Consider the following 22,760-nt stretch of genomic DNA (forward strand, 5'->3'; position numbering starts at 1 on the left):
TGGCAGACAACAGCAATCATGCTGATGTCCGCCATTAACCCTATAGATGCCGCACTCAATGCCAATCATGTCATCTATAGGGAAAATGGTGGTGCTGGGGGGGTTTGGGTAGAGACCTGGCATTAATTTGCGCACGTTGGACCCCTGCGATTGTACTGCCAGGGTCTCATAAGTGCAAATGGTCTTTTACCAGCGCGGCCTATGGGATGGCCGATCTTCTTGTGCAGCCTACTGAGCCAGGCTGTTGCAAGAATATTTTTATAACATACTACTCCACTGTACATAACATGATTTCTTATAACAGTCCCCTAAGGGGACTTAAAAAGCCTCTATCACTGCTGGGATCGAATTATGCCCATTGCATCAAATAAAAAAAAATAAAAAAACCTACTCTCCTCCACTGCCCCTGCAGTGCTTCCGGTATTTTACTCCGGCCCCTGGTGCGATCCTCTTCCTGCTTCCTGGGCCCAATACTACAGCAAAACTACAGCCCCCTGCATGGCTGTCTGGGCATGCTGGGAGTTGTAGTTTTTCAATAGCTGGAGGTCTACAGTTTTGAGACCACTGTGCTAAAAATGATGGATGATTAATTTCATTTTATTCCACTCCTAACCACACAGTGGACCTCTTGATTTAAGAATTTACTTATAAACTTGTCCCTCCAGCAAATAGTTAATATTAATTAATGATCATATTGACATAATCCTTTATCAACTTTTGGGTTCTAAATCATAGATCAGGAATATTTCGAGACAGATTTATGCATTTTTAGCTGACTTTCTAACCCCTTGCACCTACATCCTTTGTATGTTCAAGGTCCAAAGTAGGCTTACCAGCTGTTATAAACTTATGACCTTGAAAACCAGATGCAACTAGATGAGACAAAAACAATGTTGTAGTATGCAATTATATTCATTCTGTATGTGCGAAATAATATGCCATATATATTTGTGTACTTATCCTAACATTCCTGGTATCCACAGGATAGGGGATAAGTATCTGATTGCCTGGGGGTCTGACCTTGTGCACATCATGCAGGGTCGCCGGCTCCATGCACAGGAAGATCCAGGAGCCGTTCTGAAGATTGCTGGGGTCCCAGTGGTTGAAACCCCTGCGATCAGACACTTATCCCCTATCCTGTGGATAAATAGGTTTCAACATGCTGGAGTACCCCTTTAATGTAATTGTGCACATAATACACTGTTGTAGTACTAGATTACACCAAATCAGTATTAAATAGAAATCATGTAACCATTCTCTTTTGTCTGTTTAGCACTGAGACACTCACTAAACACTCTTTTTCTGGCATATTTCCCAACACTTTGGTATTTTTCTCAGCACTAAGTACTCTTAACCTCCGATTTTCTTAGGAAGTTGTAAATCTAATTTAATTAAATGAGATACAGACATTTCTTTACTTTTTTTTTTCTTATAGTAAAAAAAACTAAAAACAAAAAAATAAATAAACACGTGAACACTAGTAAGCGTCTGTTCAGCCAAGACGGCAAGATGGAGGCTGATATGTTATGTCTTTTGATTCATCCTCAAGTTGTTTAGCCCCACACTACTTATCATACAGTCCTCATACTCATTCTTCCTCTACGCATTTTTCGTTCCTCATTCAAAGTCTGCTCCTATCTGTCATAGCATTCTCATACACAGTCTGCCTACAGTGACCCATCATATTGTCCTTGCACAGCATCTGCTCATAGCTATCATCATACAATCTAAATACACAGTCTGCTCCTACCTATCTTACGTTTCTCATATGAATTCTACCTATCATACATTTCTCATATGTAGTCTACATATCATATTGTCCTCATACACAACCTACTCTTCATACAGTCCTCATACATGGTCTGCTACTTTCTCTCTTGCCTTGTTTTATTGGCAGCACAGCAGAAGGACTGAACAGAGGCCATGTTTCGGATGTGAATGGGTGGCAGACCTTCCTCCAGGCCTTGGCTTACTTCCTGAAGATGTTCTTTGGTTCTGCAGCTCTTGGGACACTGACCGGTCTTATTTCTGCATTAGTATCCTTCCTTAGGATTAGACAATGGGTTCCTTCCCTTCTCAAGCACAATGTTTCTGTTATTACTTATGTCACTCGATAATGTTACTTCTTATCAATGAAACTGTGGTTGTTTTTTGGTGCCCCACAGAAGGCTGTTATGCCACAAATTATAGTGCCCTAGCCAAAATAATGTCAAGAAAAATCCAAAAGGGTAAGGGGAGTGCACTTTAATACATAACTTTTAAAAGAGCAGGTTAAAATAACACCACTTAATGAACTCAGCAATAAAATCATCACCATGTAGCAAAGTTCATAGTCTATAGGTATTAACAGTATTATAAATATGCACATACACAAAGAACTGTATCCCAATGCATTTCTATTGCGTATGGCAATGTCCTTAAGGGATCAATCACATAGGGTTTTTACAACTGAAATCACACAAAGTATGTACAGCAGAAATAGGAGACAATGGCATCTCCCTTTTGAGAACACTGTATCACCTATTCAGGAAGCTATACAGCTCTAGTTAGTTATCTAGAGTACATGTTTATGCTAAGTGCCTGCTGGGAGTGATCCCCAGGGTGTAATGTAGGATATGTATTGGTGTAGTTATGGTATATACCGCAGTGGGTCACTCAATAAGTCATAACGCTGCACTCAGAAAAGGTACCAAATCAACCCTAGGTTTTTTTTTTTTGCAAACTTGTCCTCTCCACAACCTCGGATACCTGAAATTCAAAGTAATATAGAAAGGAGAAAAAAAAAAGCAACAAGAGGTGCGCCCCTAGTGAGGACAGTTTAAAGGGTGCATCCAAGGAGAAACAAAGATGGGTTCTTACCCTTAGGTGTTGCGCTCAGGGCACAACGCCTACAGTAGTGTCTGGAGAGAAAAGACGGCCGGACCGCTGCCACAAGGAACTTCCCGGGGTGTTGTCAGTCTATCCGGTGAAAGTGCAGTATGGAAATTTTGGAAATAAGTTCCTCTAAATGAAGGCTGTGGTCCCAAAGTATGTTAATAGGATTTTCTTTGCAACGTGTTTTGATCCCGGACATGGATCTTCATCAGGCAACAAGTATGCCCGACTTGGCGTCTGATGTAATATCCTTTGCGCCCAGGTCATGTGATCATGCGATACGGCAGCAGAACAGGTAATATAGCCACAGTCACGTAATGCTATCGCACATAACGCAATGCGGTCACGACCCTGATCGTGTGATTGGAGACCGCTACTGCTGTTATTGCCACATAGATCCCCAATATTAGAAACAATAGTGATTTAGGCTGGAAGTTTAAACCCTGAGACCATTGATCGTTATAAAGAGGTAACTGATGCTGTCGCTAAATAAAATAAAAAATTTTTTTTTGTTGAGGACAGAGAATGTTTCAGTGATTGTGCCCTATTATTCTGCCCGTTTCATTGATGACATATTCATACTCTGGCATGGAACTGAGAATTAGTTAAAATCTTTTGTGAACTCGAACCCTATCGACCTGTTCTTTACGTTTGAAATTAATAAGACCAATTTGGCCTTTTTGGATCCGAATATTGTCAAGGATGGAGTGGGCACTTTACGTACAACGGTGCACCGTAAAAAAACATCAACCAACAGTCTCCTGAGGTGGGAGAGCTGCCACCCGGGGATTCTGAGGGGGCAGTACCTCCGCCTCAGGATGACTTTACAACCCAGTCTCGGGAACTTAGGGAGAGATTCACGAAACAAGGGTTATCCCAATTATATACGAAGAACAGCATACAGACTGGTATTAGAAACCACACGTGATCACCTCCTTATCCCTAAGAAAAAAAGAATACATCATGTGCCCCATACGGGTGATTGGGACATTTGATGTGTCGTCCAGACTGGTAAAATCGATCCTGGAGAAGCACTGGGATATCCTCAAAATGGACCAAGACTTGTCCGAAGTAATCAGTGATCATCCTCAAGTCACATACAGAAGGGGGAAAAGTTTGGGAGACATCTTAGTGCAAAGTCACTTGGACCCTTACCAGGTGGTCAGAGACACATGGTTGGGTAGACTTGCCAGAGAAAGGGGATGTTTTAGATGTGGTAGATGTAGAGTCTGTCCATTTATTGACAAGACTAAAACCTTTGTGGACTCAATCACGGGCACACGCATCATGATCTGAGACTTTATCAATTGTGGCACCCCTGGGGTCATCTACATATCCACATGTCCATGCCCTCTGAAATATGTGGGTAAAACCATAAGAGAGTTTAAAAATCATGTCCTGGAGCACCAGGGGGATATTAGAAACAGAAAGGACATGTCTCTAGCCACGCACATGAACCAGGTGCATTGTGGACACGTGGATGGTCTCACATTTATTGCCATTGAGAGGGTCAGACGATCACCACTGACTGCCTTCTTTTACAGAAGGAATGTCGGATCTACCGACTACAGATAACTACTCAGACAGGACTAAATGAACAACAAAGCTTTGCCTGTTTTCTATGATTTCAGGGGGACCATAGAATGAGGGCAATTCCACATGTGGTGACAGTTAGGTAGTTAGAGGATCCGGTGCGGGGCCACACTTATCAGGGGCTAAACTCCGCCTAGGATCAGGGCCTTAACCAGGGGATTTCAGGGGCAGTGTAGACCCCCTAGGCCCCTGCAAAATACCCCCTTCCCTTGGTGTTTTAGGGTTGTCCCCTTGGAATGGCCCCCCTCTTCTAGGAAATCTTCAGACTGATGGGTCTTCATTCTTATTCCCCCCCCCCATCCCCCCCCCCTTTCTAGCGTAATTGTTGCCCACTCCGCCCTGACAAATAACGTCTTTGTTATTTTTTTTTTTGAAAGAGAGCATTTATCACGATTCTCTGTAATGCAAAGAGGAAAATTCTTCCCCTTTAGAGTGGAGAAAGAAAACAAGATCTATTTTATAGGGTCACCATAAATACATTTTTCTCTCTACATTTATCATAGTTTCACTATCATACATTAGCTATGGACTTTAATATACTTGTGTACATTTTTTATTTAGCTATAGGTGTCAGTTACCTCTTTATAACTATCAATAGTCTCAGGGCTTAAACTTCCAGCCTAAATCACTATTGTTTCTAATATTGGGGATCTATGTGGCAATAGCAGCCTTCCCCTGTACTTTAATGCGGTAGCGGTCTCCGATCACATGATCGGAGTCGTTGCTGCATCACGTGATTTGTGGCTGCATCGCATTATGTGCGATAGCGTTACGCGACTGTGGCTGCATTATGTGTTCTGCGGCCGCACTGCCTGATCGCGGTGCGTCACATGACTGCGGACGAATCACATGACCCGATCGCAGAGGATATTACTTCAGACGCCAAGTCGAGGGGAACACTGCTCCCTGCCAACGCAGGTGCCTCCAACCCTGCTAGCACAGGCTTCCAGTATCCGTAGTTTCAGGTGCTGCACATCTCGTATCTTCACAGCATAGACAATTGCCTTCAGATGACCCCAAAGATAAAAGTCTAGGGGTCAGATCGGGAGACCTTGGGGGCCATTCAACTGGCCCACGACAAACAATCCACTTTCCAGGAAACTGTTCATCTAGGAATGCTCGGACCTGACACCCATAATGTGGTGGTGCACATCAGTGGCAATCTCTGGGGAGGATGGTGTCTTGCGGTATATATGACTGACGGTGGTGAGTACTGTAGGGCAGCATGAGCTGTGGGAATGACTAATGAGTCCTCTACTTTTGTCCATAGCAGCCCTGGCAGCATGATATCAATCCTTTTTGGGTTGTCCAGTTCTCACACCCAGGCAAAGACTATTGGGCCCTTACCAGAAGCTGCCTTCTTGCTGCCTTCAGTAGGTTCAGGCATTTATGTGGAGGCATTACGTTCAGTGTACAGATATGTTCTGCTTTAGGTAGGCCTGGCGTAAGGAACCCTACAATGTTACTTAGGGCTGTGCAGTAGGGTCCAATATTTAAGCCTACATTTAGAGAGAAAAATCATTATCATTTGAGTCCTCAGGACGTACCCTGGTGGCTTCTGCCTACCCCACCGACTTTGAATCTGCCAGCAGTTTTGAGCTAGCAGGGAGGAGAGAGATTCCAAACCTTACTTCTCGGTCATGCAGATTTCCTGACCAAGAATACTGCTGTTTCATGTCCTGGGCACAGCCTTATGATATGTCCAAAAGGCAGTCTCTTCTTGTTCCAGGCATTAGGATCCCTGTATTAAGTTTTCTTTTCCCTGCCTTTCTTATGATTGACACCTTTAGCATCTGAAAACCACTAGAGCTGTCTTTGATGACTGTGAGGCAGGGCAGGGGAGGCTTTCAGTACTGGGAGCTTTGTGCACTGATCTGAAGAGCTTGTTTCCTGGGCACTTGACAATGTGGCGGCATTGGACATGTGGACATTAAACAAGTTTTCTTTGTATGCAGGTGACATAACCGAGGACGCAAAAGGTCATATAACCCATTGTAGGTGCCTTTATATAGATACGTGAGTTATATGTTGATAGTAACATATTGCAGACTACTTCAGGCCCTGCTATATTCCCAAATCCATGATGGTGGGATAACATGCATTACTTATAGTCCTGAGAGTATTCTTAGCCTGGGTTGCTACTTTTTAACCATGCTTAAAATGGCTTTACAAGCTACCACATGTGCTATAGAGTGTCATTTTTATATAGCCGCAATATACTTTTGCTGCAGTAAATAAGGTAGAGAAGGGAGCAAAACAGAAACACCCTAGCAGGGTTGGTATGGAAGAAGACTGTTACAATGCTTGGTAGGTCATGTACACTGGACACAGCTTTCTTTGACATTAGTGAAGTTCCCTTTGGGTTCTGCTTTCCGGATCTGCTCTTGGGACAATGTCTGCCTGTGGGAGTGAGAAGGTAGGCTTGTATCCTTATGTGAGGTGCACATTTGAAAGGAGAAAGTGTAATTTTTTGGATACTGATTCAGACTGACCCTTGTTTGCTCCAAGACTGTGCTTTGGCGATGATTCTGCTGACTATTGAACAGATGATAGTCAGGTAGGATTCTATACCATGGTGGCAGTAACCGCCTGCTGCAGTTCAGTGTTATGGAATTATAGCAAAAGATTGATCTTCCTGCAGATCAGGTCAGACTTCAAGGGATGCTCTGCCCCTAGATAGGGGATAAAATGTCCGATTGTGGGGGTCCCGCCGCTGGGACCCCCCGTGATCTCTGCTGTGGCACCCCAGTCATCGGTGCACAGAGCAAACTTCGCTCTGTGCCGGTGTGGAGCGGTTCGGTTTCTGCATGGTTTGGAAATCTCACCTCACACCAGATGACTAGCGATGCGGCAGCAGAGGCTTGTGATGTCACGCATGGAGGGGGCGTGGCTGTGACGTCACAAGCCTCTGGCGCCGCAGCTGGCGTTGGTGCTGCAGGGAGATCGTGGTGTCCCAGTGGCGGGACTTACCGTGATCAGACATCTTATCCATTATCCTTTGGATAGGGGATAAAATGTCTAGGGGCGGAGTACCCCTTTAAGCATATAAGCTCACACTGACCACACTACTCAATCTGCATGCACTGTACACAATCACCACCACAGTATATAACTCTGGGCAAGACGTTATTGCAGGTGATCAGCATCCTGTCTCTTCAGGTTACCTCTATAACACACAGCATAGGCGTGGCCACAGCACCATCTTGTATAGAGAAGGGGTCCCAGCAGGTATATTTTACTAGCTTACCGTCAATTTTACATTAGGTGGGTTCCTACTATGTCCGTTTCTCCTTTTTAGTGTGTACCCCTCACATAAAGATCCCAGTTTAATATATTGTGCTGGTCTCCCCGGGTATCCACCATCAGCAGTCTTCTGCATCCTGTTCCTCTTCACCCCTTGCTGCCTGTCCTGCCTGTCACCTAAACAATTTCAAGACCATTCATAATGAGACCCAAAAAGAGATGCCACTGGAAAGGCAGCTGAATTCTGACCACATAAATGCCCGATGCACCCCCTCCTTGTGTCTCACCTCCCTTGTTTACTCTCTTATGCTGACATCATGAATGTAAATAATCATTGCGAAAAGAGAATCCGGGTCATTACAGTGTCTTTATTTTCCTGTCCATTTTGGTGCTAAATGCTCTTAACTTACCATCAGGTATTGAAGCATCTTGACCTACGCAAGACTCCATCCCTGGAGTTTGGAATGATGATAATTTTTGCCTATCTTCCCTATGGATTGTCTGAGGGTATTTCTTTATCAGGTGTGTACCGGTGGTCATTGTCTTCTCTTTGTGGTGTCTCAAGTAAATTACAACTGGGTTTTGGATGGAAAAGGACCATCAATGATATCAGAGTGACACAAACTAAGCTGTATATTCTTCTATGTTATCATATTTAGGTTTATAGTATGGGAATCTAGATGCAGTGTTGCTTGTTTATGTGGTGTATTTTGGTCTAGGCACGTTGTAGTCTGGTGTATTCTGGCCTTGGTACAGGGTATTCTGTCTGATGTGGTGAATTCTGGCCTGGGTACCGTGTAGTCTTGTGTATGCTGGCCTGGTTATAGTGTTCCCCTCCCAGCACATACGCTGAACATATTTGAATAATAAGAGGTTAACTGAGCCCAACATTTCCGTGTTCTTTTTTCAGGCATTATGGCCATTCTGTTCTCAGGGATTGTGATGTCTCATTACACTCACCACAATTTGTCCCCGGTTACTCAGATTCTCATGCAGCAAACATTGAGGACAGTGGCCTTCCTGTGTGGTAAGTGATGGTGTGGCCTGTCTGTGCTGGGCACTGTATTTACTCTATATACTGGTGGGTGGTGGTGATGCTTGTCTCATGGTATAACTCAGTTTGTTCTTGTCAATTCCAGAAACCTGCGTTTTTGCTTTTCTCGGCCTGTCAATTTTCAGTTTTCCGCACAAGTTTGAGATGTCCTTTGTGATTTGGTGTATTGTAAGTAAATCAGCTGTTTTTGCACGCGCGCACACACACACACACACACATATATATAATATTATATATATTTATACATGATAGATACAGAGAGAGAGAGATGTTATAGAGAGATTTTAAATAAATATATACACACAGAGCTATATTACAAGTCCTCAGACCCTTTGACTTGATTAGTGAAGTGCTGCAGTAATGGTTGGCCCTCTGTAAGTTTCTTCCATCTGCAAACCGGATCTTCAGAGCTTATACATTTGCAAACTTTTCTATAAATCGGTTTCCACATTCTGGGACAGTGGGACAGTGCAGAAAATGTGTTAAGAAAATGCATTGTATGTTATCTCTCCCAGTTTACTCACATTCTCCTTGTTACTGGTGTTGCAGGTGCTGGTGCTCCTGGGTCGTGCCATTAATATTTTCCCCTTGACCTATCTACTCAATTTCTTCAGAGATCACAAGATCACCCCGAAGATGATGTTCATCATGTGGTTTAGTGGTAAGATGCTCTCATTCTGTCCTCCACCAATGAAGTTACAGGGTTATTGGGTCACACAACCATTGTAAATGTGATGGCCACTACAATCTGGTGAAGGAAACACAAAATGAACCAATCTGCCATAACATTCACCCCTTCCCCTATTCTAAGAGCCATAACTTTTATTTCTCTATCGGCTCCATTGGGGAACACAAACCTTGGGTATATGCTGTTGTTGCTAGAAGACTTGACACTAAGGAAACCAAAAAAGTCGGCTCCTCCCAGGAGGATATACCCGCCTACAGAGCCTGAGGTAATCAGTTTTAGCTTAGTGTCGCAAAAGATGGACACTAGTCTGGGGTTCTCCCCAGACTTGGTCTAACATTTTTTATTTTTCCAGAATAGGGATGTTTAGTTTTTCTTATTCCCTTTTATTTTCCTTTTTTCAGGTGGGGTCTCGGGAACATAGCGTTCACTGTTTCCCCATTTGCGATTGAGGGGGCACAGACATCGTGGATGTACTGTCAACCCCCTCTCGCCAACGGCCAGCGCCTGGGGTTGTACCTTATGGTTCCGGGTCCCCCACCTTTCCCTGCTCGTCTCAAGCCCGGCATGATGCAGGTGACAAAAGCTGGCTGAAGACTTCATGACTAAAGACTTCATTAGGTGAGTTCTTCAGATTGAGGTGAGTATTCCCCCCCCCCCTTTTTCTTTCAGGTGCGGGGGCTTGCATCCTCTGTAGACCCGTGGTTTGGTCCCACTCCTTTTTATTTTATCTAGTTTTAGGTCCCTATTGGGCAAGGGCTCCCTAACGTTTATTGGGGGAACTCAGGGGGCTGGAGTCAGTGGTGTAAAACTGTGTTTTATTAACTTTGGCAGTTATTCAGCAGCCGCGGCTGCCTTCTCACTCCGGCCTTTTCCTCTGTGCTCTGGTCTTGTCGTGTGCCGACGCGGCCGGGCGCAATTTACTTTCACTTTCGCAGCGGCTCGCTGCGCCGGCACTTTCGCCCGCTCCCGTTCCCCTGCACTCACATATGCTTCGGGGATGGGAGCGGGCGCCATTACTAGCCGGCATCTTTCTTTCCCGGTGGAGTTCGCGCCCTTGGGCTAGCGCAAATCTCTTCAGCCAAGGGGAGCTGTGCAGGGGGCTTTGAGCCAATCAGAGGTGCCCCAGTCTAATCCGGCCCCTCTCTTCTGATTGGTCCGGCCGTCCCTGCCTGTTTTCTCTCTCCTTTTCTCGTTCCTCTCCTCACAGCATCTGGCTGGTGGGGGACACGGACGCTGGTGAGACTGTTTTATTTTACGGTACCTGGGGCCCTGGTCACCTACTATTCTTGTAAGGGCTGCAACTCCAAAATGCCTGGGTCTGCTGAACCCACTTGTTCCGCCTGCACCACTGCACCTCCTGACCCCCCATGGTATTCCTATTCAGGATGCTCCCCCAGACCCAGTGGGCTCTGCTGCCCCTCCAATATGGGTGTCTTCCCTCTCCCAGTCTATCACTGACTTGGCGCAGGTCTCCCGCTCCTTGGTGACTGCCTTAGAGAGGTCCTCCTTACACCGTTCCTCAAGAGAGTCTCGCTCTCCCTCACCCTATGTTAAATGCTCTCACAAGCGTAATAGGGGTCATTCCTCTGACTCCTCTCCGGAGTCTTTGTACAGATGTAGACGTTCCCCTCATGGGCATCGTCCCTCTGCTACGTCTTCCCGCAGGCGTCTCTCTTCTAGAAGACGCTCCCCGAGTCGCCGTTCTGATTCCCCAGAGCGGCGCACCAGGTCAGTGTCTAATTTTCTAAAGCTGCCTCCACCCGTTCTCACTCCCCTCGAGAACTAGTTGATGAGGCTTCTGCTTCTGCCTCTGATTCAGAAGACTGCACATGACCGACACCTAGAGGACCCAGGAACTTCGGACGCTGTCCCAGAAGTTTCCTTTAATCGTGCCCGTCCGGCACCCAAGATGTTCAGCTCCCATGCTGAATTTGAGCGCGTTATCCCTTTGCTAAGGACCTCATTGCCCCGTGGACTTCACCTCCTACGGTGGACCCACCAGTCTCCCGTCTATCTAAGACTACTACCCTGCTTTTGCCCGATGCTGCTTCCTTTAAGGTTCCAGCGGACAAAAAGGTGGAGACCTTGGCCAAATTTGCCTTTTGAGGTGCGGGTTCATCTCTTCTCCCTGCTTTTGCCTCTGCTTGGGTTTCCAAGGCCCTTATGATCTGGGTTTCCCGACTCCATCAGGGCATTTCTTCTGGGGCTTCCTCGGAAGAACTGGCCGACTTAATTCTCCTGCTTTCTAAAGCGGGAGATTTTCTATGCTCTGCTTCCATGCAGTCAGCCCGCTGTGCTGCCTTTGCCACAGGTAACCTTGTGGCTCTCCGTAGATCCGCGTGGCTCAAAGCCTGGGATGCGGACGCAGCCTCTAAAAAGCCTCTTACTGAGCTTCCTTTTACTGGCTCTCAGCTTTTTGGTAAGCGCCTAGGTGAGATCATCTCGGAAGCCACGGGAGGGAAGAGTTCCTTATTACCTCAAAATAAGGCCCGCAGTACTACCTCCCGCCGTAAATCTACCTCTTTTCGGTCCTTTCAGACCTTCGGGGTCACGAAGGGGGCCAGGCAGGCGCCTTCTCGGGACAAAAAGGCTCCCTTCTTCCAGACTCGCCCATCCTCGAAATCGAATAACCGTTCGGGCCGCTTTGCGGCCAAGGCGGGAACCCGCAAACCCACCTCTGCCTGAAGGGATGCCCCCACCCGCAGATTTTTCTTGGGTGGGAGGTCGTCTGTTGCTCTTACGGGATGTCTGGACCACACATGTACAGGACTCCTGGGTCAGAGATGTGGTATCCAACGGTAACCGGATCGAGTTTGCCTCTCTTCCAAAGGATCACTTTTTCCTTTCCCGAGCCCCGCGGTCTCCCTCTCTGGCTTCAGTCCCTTCTCATTCAGGTGGGGTGCGCTTCAGACCCTTCTCATTCAGGTGGTCATTGTCCCGGTTCCTCCCAGGGAACGCTTACGAGGTTTTTATTCCAACCTCTTTGTAGTTCCCAAGAAAGGGGATTCAGCATGCCCCATCCTAGATCTCAAGCTCCTCAACCGGCACCTCCTCCTGCGCCACTTCCGCATGGAGTCTCTCCGTTCGGTCGTGAAGACCATGTATGAGGGGGAGTTTCTTTCCTCAGTGGACATCAGGGGCACCTACCTCCATGTTCCGATTTTTTCCGGGACACCAGCGGTTCCTCCGCTTTGCTGTCCTGGAGGGACATTTCCAGTTTGTGGCTCTCCCCTTCGGCCTAGCCACAGCCCCGAGGGTATTCACCAAGGTCCTTGCGCCGGTGATCGGCCTGCTACGGACAAGGGGGGTCTCAGTGATTCCTTACTTGGATGACCTTCTAATCAAGGCCCCATCCAGGGACCAGAATCTAGAGAGAATCGGGACAAGTTCTACCTATCCCCCACTCAGTCCTTGGTTTTTCTAGGACTTCAGTTTGACACCCAATCCACCCGGGTTCACCTCCCGGGTGACAAGCGGGTGACCCTTCTTTCGGGGGTTCGTATACTCAGGAACCCCATCCCCAGTGTCCATTCGCCTTTGCATGGAAGTCCTGGGTCAGATGGTGGCGGCCATGGAGGCCGTTCCCTTCGCTCAGTTTCATTTTCGACCCCTTCAACTCGCGATTCTATCCTGGTGGGACAGGTCTCCCTTGTCCCTCGATCGCAAGATTGTACTTCCTCGGACATCTCGCCGCTCCCTTCTGTGGTGGCTACGCTCCCCCTGCTTCTTCAGGGGCATTCCATTGGCTGGTTGTCACGACAGATGCCAGCCTTTCAGGGTTGGGGGGGGGGGGGGGGGGGTTTCTGAGACCGGACAGTCCAGGGCCTTTGCTCTCCCAGGGAGACACTCTTCCCGATCAACATCTTGGAACTGAGGGCAATCTACCTTTGCCTGTTACATTGGGAGATCCTTCTCCAGGGCCGCCCAGTTCGTGTCCAGTCAGATAGCTCTACTGCGGTGGCGTACATCAAACGCCAGGGCGGCACTCACAGCTTGGTGGCGATGGCCGAAGTTTCCAAGATCCTTCTCTGGGCGGAGCTCAAGGTTCCGGCCATCTCGGCAATTCACATCCCAGGCGTAAACAATTGGGAAGCGGACTTCCTAAGCCGGTCATCTCCCAACCACGGCGAGTGGTCTCTTCATCCGGAGGCATTTGCAGAGATCTGCGAACTCTGGGGAACTCCAGATGTGGACCTCTTTGCATCCCGCCACAACCAGAAGGTTCCCCTCTTCATGTCGAAGTCGCGGGACCCCCGTGCTCTGGCAGCGGATGCACTGGTGATTCCTTGGTCGGGGTTCACCCTACCTTACCTGTTCCCTCCACTTCCTCTCATTCCCAGGGCCCTGAGGAAGCTCAAAGCGGAGGGCATTCCCGCCATTCTCGTGGCTCCAGATTGGCCTCGGGGGGCGTGGTACGCCGACGTTGTCCGGCTCCTGGACGACGTTCCGCTGCGCCTTCCGCTTCGTCCAGACCTTCTCTCTCAGGGTCCCGTGTGCCACCCCAATTTACCGTTGCTGCATTTGATAGTGTGGCGGTTGAGACCGTGGTACTAAGGGCCCGTGGCTTCTCAACACAGGTGATTCGCACCATGCTCAAGGCGCGCAAGCCCTCTTCCGCGAAGATATATAACCGTACCTGGCAATCTTATTTTCGTTGGTGTGAGTCTCAATCTCTTTCTTCAGTGGTGTTCACCCTTCCCCGACTCATTTTTGCAGTCAGGGCTGCAACAGCAATTAGCTCTCAGCTCTTTAAGGGGTCAAGTTTCGGCCCTTTCCATTCTTTTCCAATGCCCTCTGGCATCTGATTCTCACGTTTGGACCTTCCTTCAAGGAGTGGCCCACGCGGCTCCTCCTTACAGGTCTCCTACACCTTCTTGGGATCTGAATTTGGTCCTTGGCGCACTACAGGGCACGCCCTTTGAACCCCTTAGGGAGGTTTCCCTTCATCTCCTTTCCTGGAAGGTGGCGTTCCTTATGGCAATTACTTCCATCAGACTGGTTTCGGAGTTGGCAGCTCTTTCTTGCCACTCTCCCTTTCGAATTGTCCATCAGGACAAAGTTGTTTCTCGTCCAGTTTCTTCCTTTTTACCTAAGGTTGTTTCTGCCTTCCACCTTAATGAGGATATCGTCCTCCCGTCCTTTTGTCCCGCTCCATCTCATCCCGGGGAACGTTTGCTTCATAAACTTGATGTGGTATGGGCAGTGCGCACCTACCTCTCTGTTACGTCTTCTTTTCATCAATGTGATTCCTTTTTTGTTTCTACGGACGGTCACCGTAAAGGTCACCCTGCTTCCAAGGCAACCATTTCACGGTGGATCAGGTCTTCCATTTCAGAAGCTTACCGTTGCAGGGGGAAGACCCCTCCTTTCAGGGTTTCAGCTCACTCCACGCATTCTGTCGAAGCTTCCTGGGCTCTCCATAACAGAGCTTCAGCCTCTCAAGTCTGTAAGGCGGCTACCTGGTCGTCCTTGCACACTTTTACTAAATTCTACCAGGTTCATTCCTTTGCATCCGCGGATTCTAGTCTGGGCTGTAAGGTGTTGCAGGAGGCGGTGGCCCAGCCTGCCCCTTGATTATTTTTTGTTCCCACCCTAGGGACGGCTTTGGTCTGTGTCCCCCAATGGAGCCGATAGAGAAAAAGGGATTTTTGTCTTACCGTAAAATCCTTTTCTCGGAGGATCCATTGGGGGGGACAGCTCCCGCACTTACTTTGGTGTTCAGGTTTTGGTTACCTGTCCGAGGGTGTGTTCAGTAAATTTTTTGTTCTGATTACCTCGGACTGGTCTTGGTTTTCTGCCTCTCTGTCCTCTCCTACTTCTTGGGGACTAAACTGATTACCTCAGGCTCTGTACGCGGGTATATCCTGCTGGGAGGAGCCGACTTTTTTGGTTTCCTTAGTGTCAAGTTTCCTAGCAACAACAGCATATACCCAAGGTCTGTGTCCCCCAATGGATCCTTCGAGAAATGGATTTTACAGTAAGACAAAAATCCTTTTTTTCCACATGAGGGCTTGTTTTTTTGTGGGAACAATTGAACTTAAAAGCACCCCTCATTTTATCATAAAATGTACTGAGAAACAGAAAAAATAAATTTGTGGGCTTAAATAAATGAATGTAATTTCTAAATCCAACATTTGGTATTATTTTTTTTCCGTTCACTGTTGGGGATCAGTATTGTGTTCTATTATAGTTTGGACATTTATGCATGCGGCGATATCAAATATTCTTTTTTTTTTTTTTTTTTTTTAAGACACATAAATAATGCAAACAATTATACAATCTTTATTGGTTAAAACCACAACAGACATATAAAAAAGAGAGAAACGGCATCTGAAAAACAATGGAGACCTCCTGGAAAAAGGATAGCACTAGGACATACATAAATCCCATATGTATGGGATTATGAGCTTGCCATAGCAGCATAACTAAATACCAGTAATGTGCATTATAGATAAAGTGCATGTGCCAAAAATACATATGCCCAAAATCAGGCAAATAATAATGCAGCAAACAACAATGTAAACTTCCCACATGTGTGAGCAAAGAAGTGCAGCCAGGAGTCCATCCCTACGACTGTTTCGGTCTTCCGTCCTTCTTCCGGGAGTGGCTTACTCATGGGGGAGGTGGGTATTTATTGCCTATAATAGTCAATCGGGTATGTGCCACATAATGTGAATTAAGCTCAGCTGCATACCTGGTTGATCCTGGCGCGAATCGTGCAATGGCCCCGTCATCATGCTGGCCCCAGAGGTGCAGACATAGTGTCGGGATCATGTGTCCGCACCTCTGGACCCAGCATGATGACTAGGCCATTGCATGATTCGCGCCAGGATCAACCAGGTATACAGCTGAGCTTAATTCACATTATGTGACACATACCCCTATTGGCTATTATAGGCAATAAATGCCCACCTCCTCCATGAGTTAGCTACTCCCGGAAGAAGTATGGAAGTCCGAAATGGTCGTAGTGGTGGACGTCTCCTGGCTGCACTTCTTTGCTCACACATGTGGGTAGTTTGCATTGTTGTTTGCTGCATTATAATTGGCCTGATTTTGGGCATTTGTCTTTTTGGCACATGTACTTTATCTGTAGTGCATAGTACTACTTATGCATTACTGGTATTCATTTATGCTGCTATGGCAAGCTCATAAACAGATACATATGGGATTTGTGTATGTACTAGTACTATCCTGTGTCCAGGAGATCTCCATTGTTTTTCAGATGTCTTTATATGTCTGTTGTGGTTTTAACCAATAAATATTGTATCATTGTTTTGCATTATTTTTGTGTCTGCTACAGCTTTTTTGTGCATAGGTGTTGTAGTTTACTGCTGTATCAACAGATCCAGTGCTGTCCATTATTATATTCCTAGGAGCACTATTGGGAATTTATATATATTTCCCCTCCAATACTGAGTAACAGCAACTGTGTATATCAGTGTATTCAATAGGTTTTTTTTGAGGAGTTTATAAAAAAACATGTATACAATGGGAAGGCAGGTGATAGATCTTTTTACCAATAATAAAAATATAAATCTATATAATTTTTTTTTAAACACATTTTTTTCATTCTCTTTTTACAGAAGTCCCCCAAGAGGACTATTATAAGATTGCTTTTATACTTCACTGCCATACTACTATATGGCAGTGAACTGTTAAATTGGTAATCGTCTAGCACAGCCTGCCTGAGGCAGACTGTACAAGATCTTCCTAGGTCAGGCACAGAGCCCCTTGTCACTGGTTGTCCTTCCATGGCGCTCTCCAGAACACTAGCCATTCTAGAGGTGCTCTGACCCAGTTGTCTAGACATTACAATTCAGCCCTTTTTACAGTCTCTTAGATCCTTACACTTGACATTTCTTCCTGCTTTCAACACCCTCTTCAGTAACTGACTGGTCACTTGCTAATATATTTTGCCAACACCATTGTCTCCAGATAATCCATGTTACTCCCTTCTCTTGTTACTGGTTTTATTGTTTCAGCTGATCAATATTTATTTTGTCCTAGGGAACCATTGCCTCTTGTGAACTGATGACTTATGTGTGTCTCTTGTTAGGTTTACGAGGAGCCATCCCATATGCCCTGAGTCTTCACTTGGAGCTGGAGCCAATGGAGAAGCGCCAGCTTATCGGCACCACTACGATAATCATTGTGCTCTTCACTATTTTGCTGATGGGTGGAGGCACCATGCCACTTATCCGACTTATAGACATCGAGGACTCCAAATCTCGGAAAAAAAGCAAGAAAGACATCAATCTGAGCAAAACTGAGAAAATGGTGCGTAGGTGTGTTATTTAGAACACAATGATGGTGGTATAGACGGGTGCTGCCTTTCATGGGCTTTTCATAGTTCTTGCTTCCAAGTTGATGATCACTTCAGGAAACGGACACTTGTCCACTTTTTACGGACACTGCAGTCATCCTTATAACAGAACAGTAGCCTGCAGTTACTTATACTCTAGTTTCTTGGTCTGTACCATTGGGGGGACACAGAACCGTGGGTATATGCTCTTGCCACTAGGAGGCGCTGACACTAGGCATACAAAGAAAAAGTCGGCACCTCCTGGCAGGATATATCCCGCATACTGACCCTGAGCTAATCAGTTTTAGTTTAGTGTCATGGGAGGCAGACACAGGTCTGGAGCTCTCCAGACCTGGTCTTCTTTTTGTCTTATAGTTAGGGCCAGTTTCAGGTTCAGGAGCATGGTGCTACCTGTTCACATATATGCGGCTAAGGGGCACAGGGCATAGAGTATGCACCGTTAACCCCTTCCCACCAACGACCAGCGCCTGGGGTTGCACCTTGGGTCCAGGTCCCCTATCTTCCCTGCTCGTCCTGCTGTCTCAGCCGGACGTGATGCGAGTTACTAATAAGCTGGCTGAAGACTTCATTAGGTAAGTATGGCGGGTATAGGGTAAGTATATCCCCCCCTCCTGTGATAGGCTGAGCCCACTGTCATGTAAGAAGCCAGCCAGAGCTCCTTACATGACAGTGTTCTCAGCCTATTACCGGCCGAGGTGGAACATTGCTGCTGCTGGTGATAGGTTGACGGCTGTCCGACGTTCCCTTCCCCAGCGTAAGGCCATCATAGGAACATGCGCTAGTTTATCTTGTTTACCTTTTGCAGCCCGGGCATAGGGATGCCACACAGTATAGTGTCAGCGCCGGCAGCCGCAACAAACAGCACGAGGAGGGCAGTGCATGTGGATGATATGTGAGTATTTACCCCGATGGGGGCAACGCTGGGTTGATAATTAATTGGGGGGGGGGGGGGGGGAGACAGAACAGTGCAGCGCTGGGCTGATAATTAATTGGGGGGGGGGCAGAACAGCACAGCGCTGGACTGATAATTAATTGGGGGGCAGAGCAGGGCAGAGCAGTGCAGCGCTGGGCTGATAATTAATTTGGGGGGGGGGGGGGGAGGAGGAGGAAATACCGTTATATACCGTGGAACCGCCAAAAGATACAAAAGTACCGTGATACACACATTTGGTCATACCGCCCAGCCCTAATAGACAGCCTCCACCATGGACTGTTAGACCCTCCCCTTCTCTCTTCTGCTCCGTGGGCCATATCGCACAGCTGCTCCTGGTCTCCTCAGTTCCAGCACTACAGCCTTCTGCCCCAGCAGCAGGACACAGAATTGGGGACATTGCTCCCTTTCTCTTTTGGCTGACTATTTTTACTAACGGCTAAATCCACGTGCTCCACCTGCTCCTCCAAGCTTGCCATGCCGTCTGTTTCGATATCCCCTGAGGTCCCCCTGGAATGCGTGGGGCCCTTCCCTCCCCCAGAGTGGGTATCTTCCCTTACCCAGTCGATTTCCGAACTGGCTTGTGTCTCCAAATCAGTGGTTTCTGCCTTGGAGCGGTCTTCTCTGCGGGCTTCGCACATCCCCTGACCCTCTATTCCAACACGCTCACAAGCTCTCTAAGGTGATTGCTTCTGGCTCTTCTACAGAGCGCACTCGGAATAGACACTCCGCAGGTCTAACTCCTCTTCCCCAGCTCACCGGCAGCGCCCCCTCTCCTGGGGCCGTTCTCCGGGTCATCATCCTAGGTCTCCGTCCCCTCGTTTCAGGTCTCGCACACCTCAGTCCAAGACTACCTCTGCAGGTTCCCACTCCCCAGGGGAAGTAGCGGATGACTGGTCGGAATCCGCCTCAGATCATGAGGACCACTATGCAGTGTCTGAAATGGTGGACGGATTGGTTTCAGCCATTAGGGACACTTTTCAGCTGGAGGACCCAAGAACTTTGGATCCTGATCCGGAGGATTCTTTTCTCCGCTCTCGGCATACTCCCAAGGCTTTCAGTTCTCATGCGGAATTTGATGTTTTGTTGGATATGGCTTGGAAGCACCCGGAGAAACGATTTCAGGGAACCAAGAAGATTTAAGCTCAGTTTCCCTTTCCTCCACACCTGGTTTCCAAGTGGTCGGTGCCACCTGCAGTTGATCCTCCAGTCTCCCACCTGTCCAAATCCACTACTCTGCCTCTTGTGGACTCAGCATCACTTAAGAAGATTGAGAACTTCTTAAATTTGCCTTTGAAGCGGCAGGGTTGTCCTTGCTTCCCACCTTTGCTCCCGCTTGGGTGGCTAAGGCTGTTTCGGTTTGGGCTTCCCAACATCGCCAGGGCATCCTTTCGGGTGCTCCCAGCTCTCTTCGCGTCTCGCCACAACAGGAGGGTTCCCCACTTTGTTGCGAAGTTACTAGACCCTCTGGCGGTAGACGCTCTGGTAATTCCGTGGTCGTCCTTCCAACTCCCTTACCTCTTTCCGCCTCTCCCTCTCCTGCCCAGGGTTCTGCGGAAACTCAAGGCGTAGGGTGTTCCCGCCATTCTGGTGGCTCCAGACTGGTCGCCGACGCACTGCTACATTTTCCACTTGGCCCCTATCTGCCACCCCAGTTTACTGTCGCTGCGTGGCAGTTGAAACCGCGGTTCTGAGAGCACGGGGTTTTTCCTCCGAGGTGATTCGCACCATGCTTCGAGCACGAAAGCCCTCCTCGGCCAGGATTTACCACCGCACTTGGAAGGCTTATTTCTGGTGGTAGGAAGACTAGGTTTGTGCCCAAGGTTTCTTTGGTTTTTGTCCGAAGGGTGGTTTGGTTCCTTTTTTTGTCTGGTTCCCTCAGACTCCTTCTGGTCTCTTTCTTTGTCGGTTACCTCCTACTGCTTTGGGACTAAACTAATTAGCTCAGGGTCAGTAGGCGGGGTGCCCGTCGGAATGACTTGTCTACTATGGACCCGTACCAGTACGCCAGACAGTGGTCGGCATGGTTCCTACACCGCCTTTCGTCAGCGGATGTATCTGCAGCTGGCATTCTGGTGCCCCACTGCCGTGTACATTATACGTAGAACTGACCAAGCATGTCCTGCGGACCATGTCAGATGACAAGGATGCATTTCACAGCTCCTCAGCCTTCCTCTATCTCTAAGGGGGTGGGGTTTCTAGATTCTGGAGGAGGGTCCCTATAGATTCACGGGTTTCATGCCAGTCAGACAGTCCTTCGTCTGTTGGGTCTTCTACGCCACCAGGTTGCCCGTTGGTTTGTAGGGTTCCCTACTTTACCAGATTCCTCTTTGCATGCCTTTTACTCTGTCTAAGGCTGGGATCTCACTTCGCTGTGTGTTTCCGTATGTGGGACCAGCATGGCCATGGTCCCTATGCCACATAACCAGACTCTGTCTGTATGCTTTTCTGGTCCACCAGGTCACCTCCTCCGTTTCTGCCGCTGCCGCGGCTGAAGTCTGGTGTCTCTCTTCCGGGTGACCTTCCGCAAAGTGTATCTTTGTGGGTTCATGGGTACTTTTCTACCTGTAAGGTCCAACGGTGTCTGCGTGTTTCCTGCTCCACATACATTATTTTTCTCTTGATTCTGCGCCTGCAGTCTTGGTGTGTGGTACCATCAGTAAATCAGGTATGGTTTTTTTTCTGCAGGCTTGGCTCCAGGGGCTTTCTCAGCTACAGCAGCATCACTCTGTTCCCCTTACTAGAGTTGCAATGTTGGTCTGCTAGAGGCATACCTCCCTTCCTGCAGGTCCCTTGGATGTCTGCGGTTTCTTTTGTGTCGGCAGTCTTGGTACCCCACTACTCGTGAGGTACAATGTCTGTGTCCCTCCATATGATAAGACTGCTCTGCCAGTGTAGAGCCCAACTTTCCTTCTGTTCAGTGGGGTGTGCCTCGGGGCTTCCTGGGATTTGTTTCCGCAGTTCTGTTGAACACTTCGGTTCTGGCATGATTCCTGCTGGGGCGACACAGTCAATTCTGCCCCTCCCTATACCTCCAGGTACCTCCAAGTTTTCTGTCCTGGGTGGCTTAGGCACCTACTCTGCTGCCTTAGTCATCTTCCGGACTGGCTCTCCATACATCTTGTATGTTTGCCCAGCTCCGGTGTGCAGGATTCCTATCCCCCCGGGGACACGAGGTGGTCCTCCATGCAGTGATGGGTTGTCACTGGGGCCTGGGGGCTACATTCTCCTATTCTTGGCATGGTCAGTACCTGAGTTTCATCTTGGTCACCCTTGTTTTCCCTCCTCTAGGGGGACTATTTTTGTGGAGGTTTTTCTGCCGCCAAGATGATGCCATCTCTCTGTTCCCCCTATATAGGTGGGGTATCTGGCTGGCCCCTTGTTTTTTGATGAGAGCAAACACCAGGGTTTTTACTGTCTAGGCTTGTGTGCTTCCTGTCCACCTTTGCAGCCTGGCTCTATTTCTGTTTCTTGGTTATCTATTGCTGCTCACGCAGCCTTGACTCTCTCCTCTGTTGGAGGAGTTTATGTTATCTTGTATGGCCGGCAACAGTTGGTCTAGCCACTGTCTGTTGTTCCTCCCTTCGCACAATCTCCCTGGAAGGGTGTGTTCTTCCTTCCCGTTTGTCTGTGTCAGTTGTACTGCACTGTCACCATAGTCTTCTGGAGTAACTTTCCTGTGCCCAGAACCGGAGGGTCCCGGCTGGGTCCTCCTTTTGTTTCTCTCTTCGTTCCCGCTCTGGCAGGATGTTTCTTCGGAGTGCTCTGGTCCGCTCGGACTACTGGGATCCAAGACCGGTTAGTCCTTGGCTTGGTCTCTGTCCTAGGATGCTGTGGCATGCCTTCCTTTCTGGCGGCTCTTCCGGTCCTTGGACACCTTGAGGTGGGCATGTGTAGTAATCCAGCCCGGGCTCCTCCACAATCCCTGTGTGATCGTTCGGTTCTTCACTTCTTCATTTTCCACATGAAAGTTTGTCATCTGGAGGGTTTTCACGGACGTCTGTTTTCCTTATTTTTCACGTATGAGTCTTCCAGGTGGCTCATTATCCTCCAT

The 22,760-nt window shown here is 47.9% G+C and overlaps 1 protein-coding gene across 1 annotated transcript in view; it reads left to right on the forward strand.

The window, feature by feature from the left end:
- The window catches only part of SLC9A8 (solute carrier family 9 member A8), a 43,729-nt gene that overhangs the window by 16,383 nt on the left and 4,586 nt on the right, over nt 1-22,760 (forward strand). The window contains exons 9-14 of the mRNA XM_056547407.1: nt 1,898-2,036; nt 8,127-8,232; nt 8,621-8,737; nt 8,850-8,932; nt 9,314-9,425; nt 17,509-17,729. Coding sequence (XP_056403382.1) covers nt 1,898-2,036; nt 8,127-8,232; nt 8,621-8,737; nt 8,850-8,932; nt 9,314-9,425; nt 17,509-17,729 — 778 coding nt within the window. The remainder of the gene's footprint in view (nt 1-1,897; nt 2,037-8,126; nt 8,233-8,620; nt 8,738-8,849; nt 8,933-9,313; nt 9,426-17,508; nt 17,730-22,760) is intronic.

This window comes from Hyla sarda, chromosome 12 (assembly GCF_029499605.1).
Source record: "Hyla sarda isolate aHylSar1 chromosome 12, aHylSar1.hap1, whole genome shotgun sequence".
Taxonomy (NCBI): domain Eukaryota; kingdom Metazoa; phylum Chordata; class Amphibia; order Anura; family Hylidae; genus Hyla; species Hyla sarda.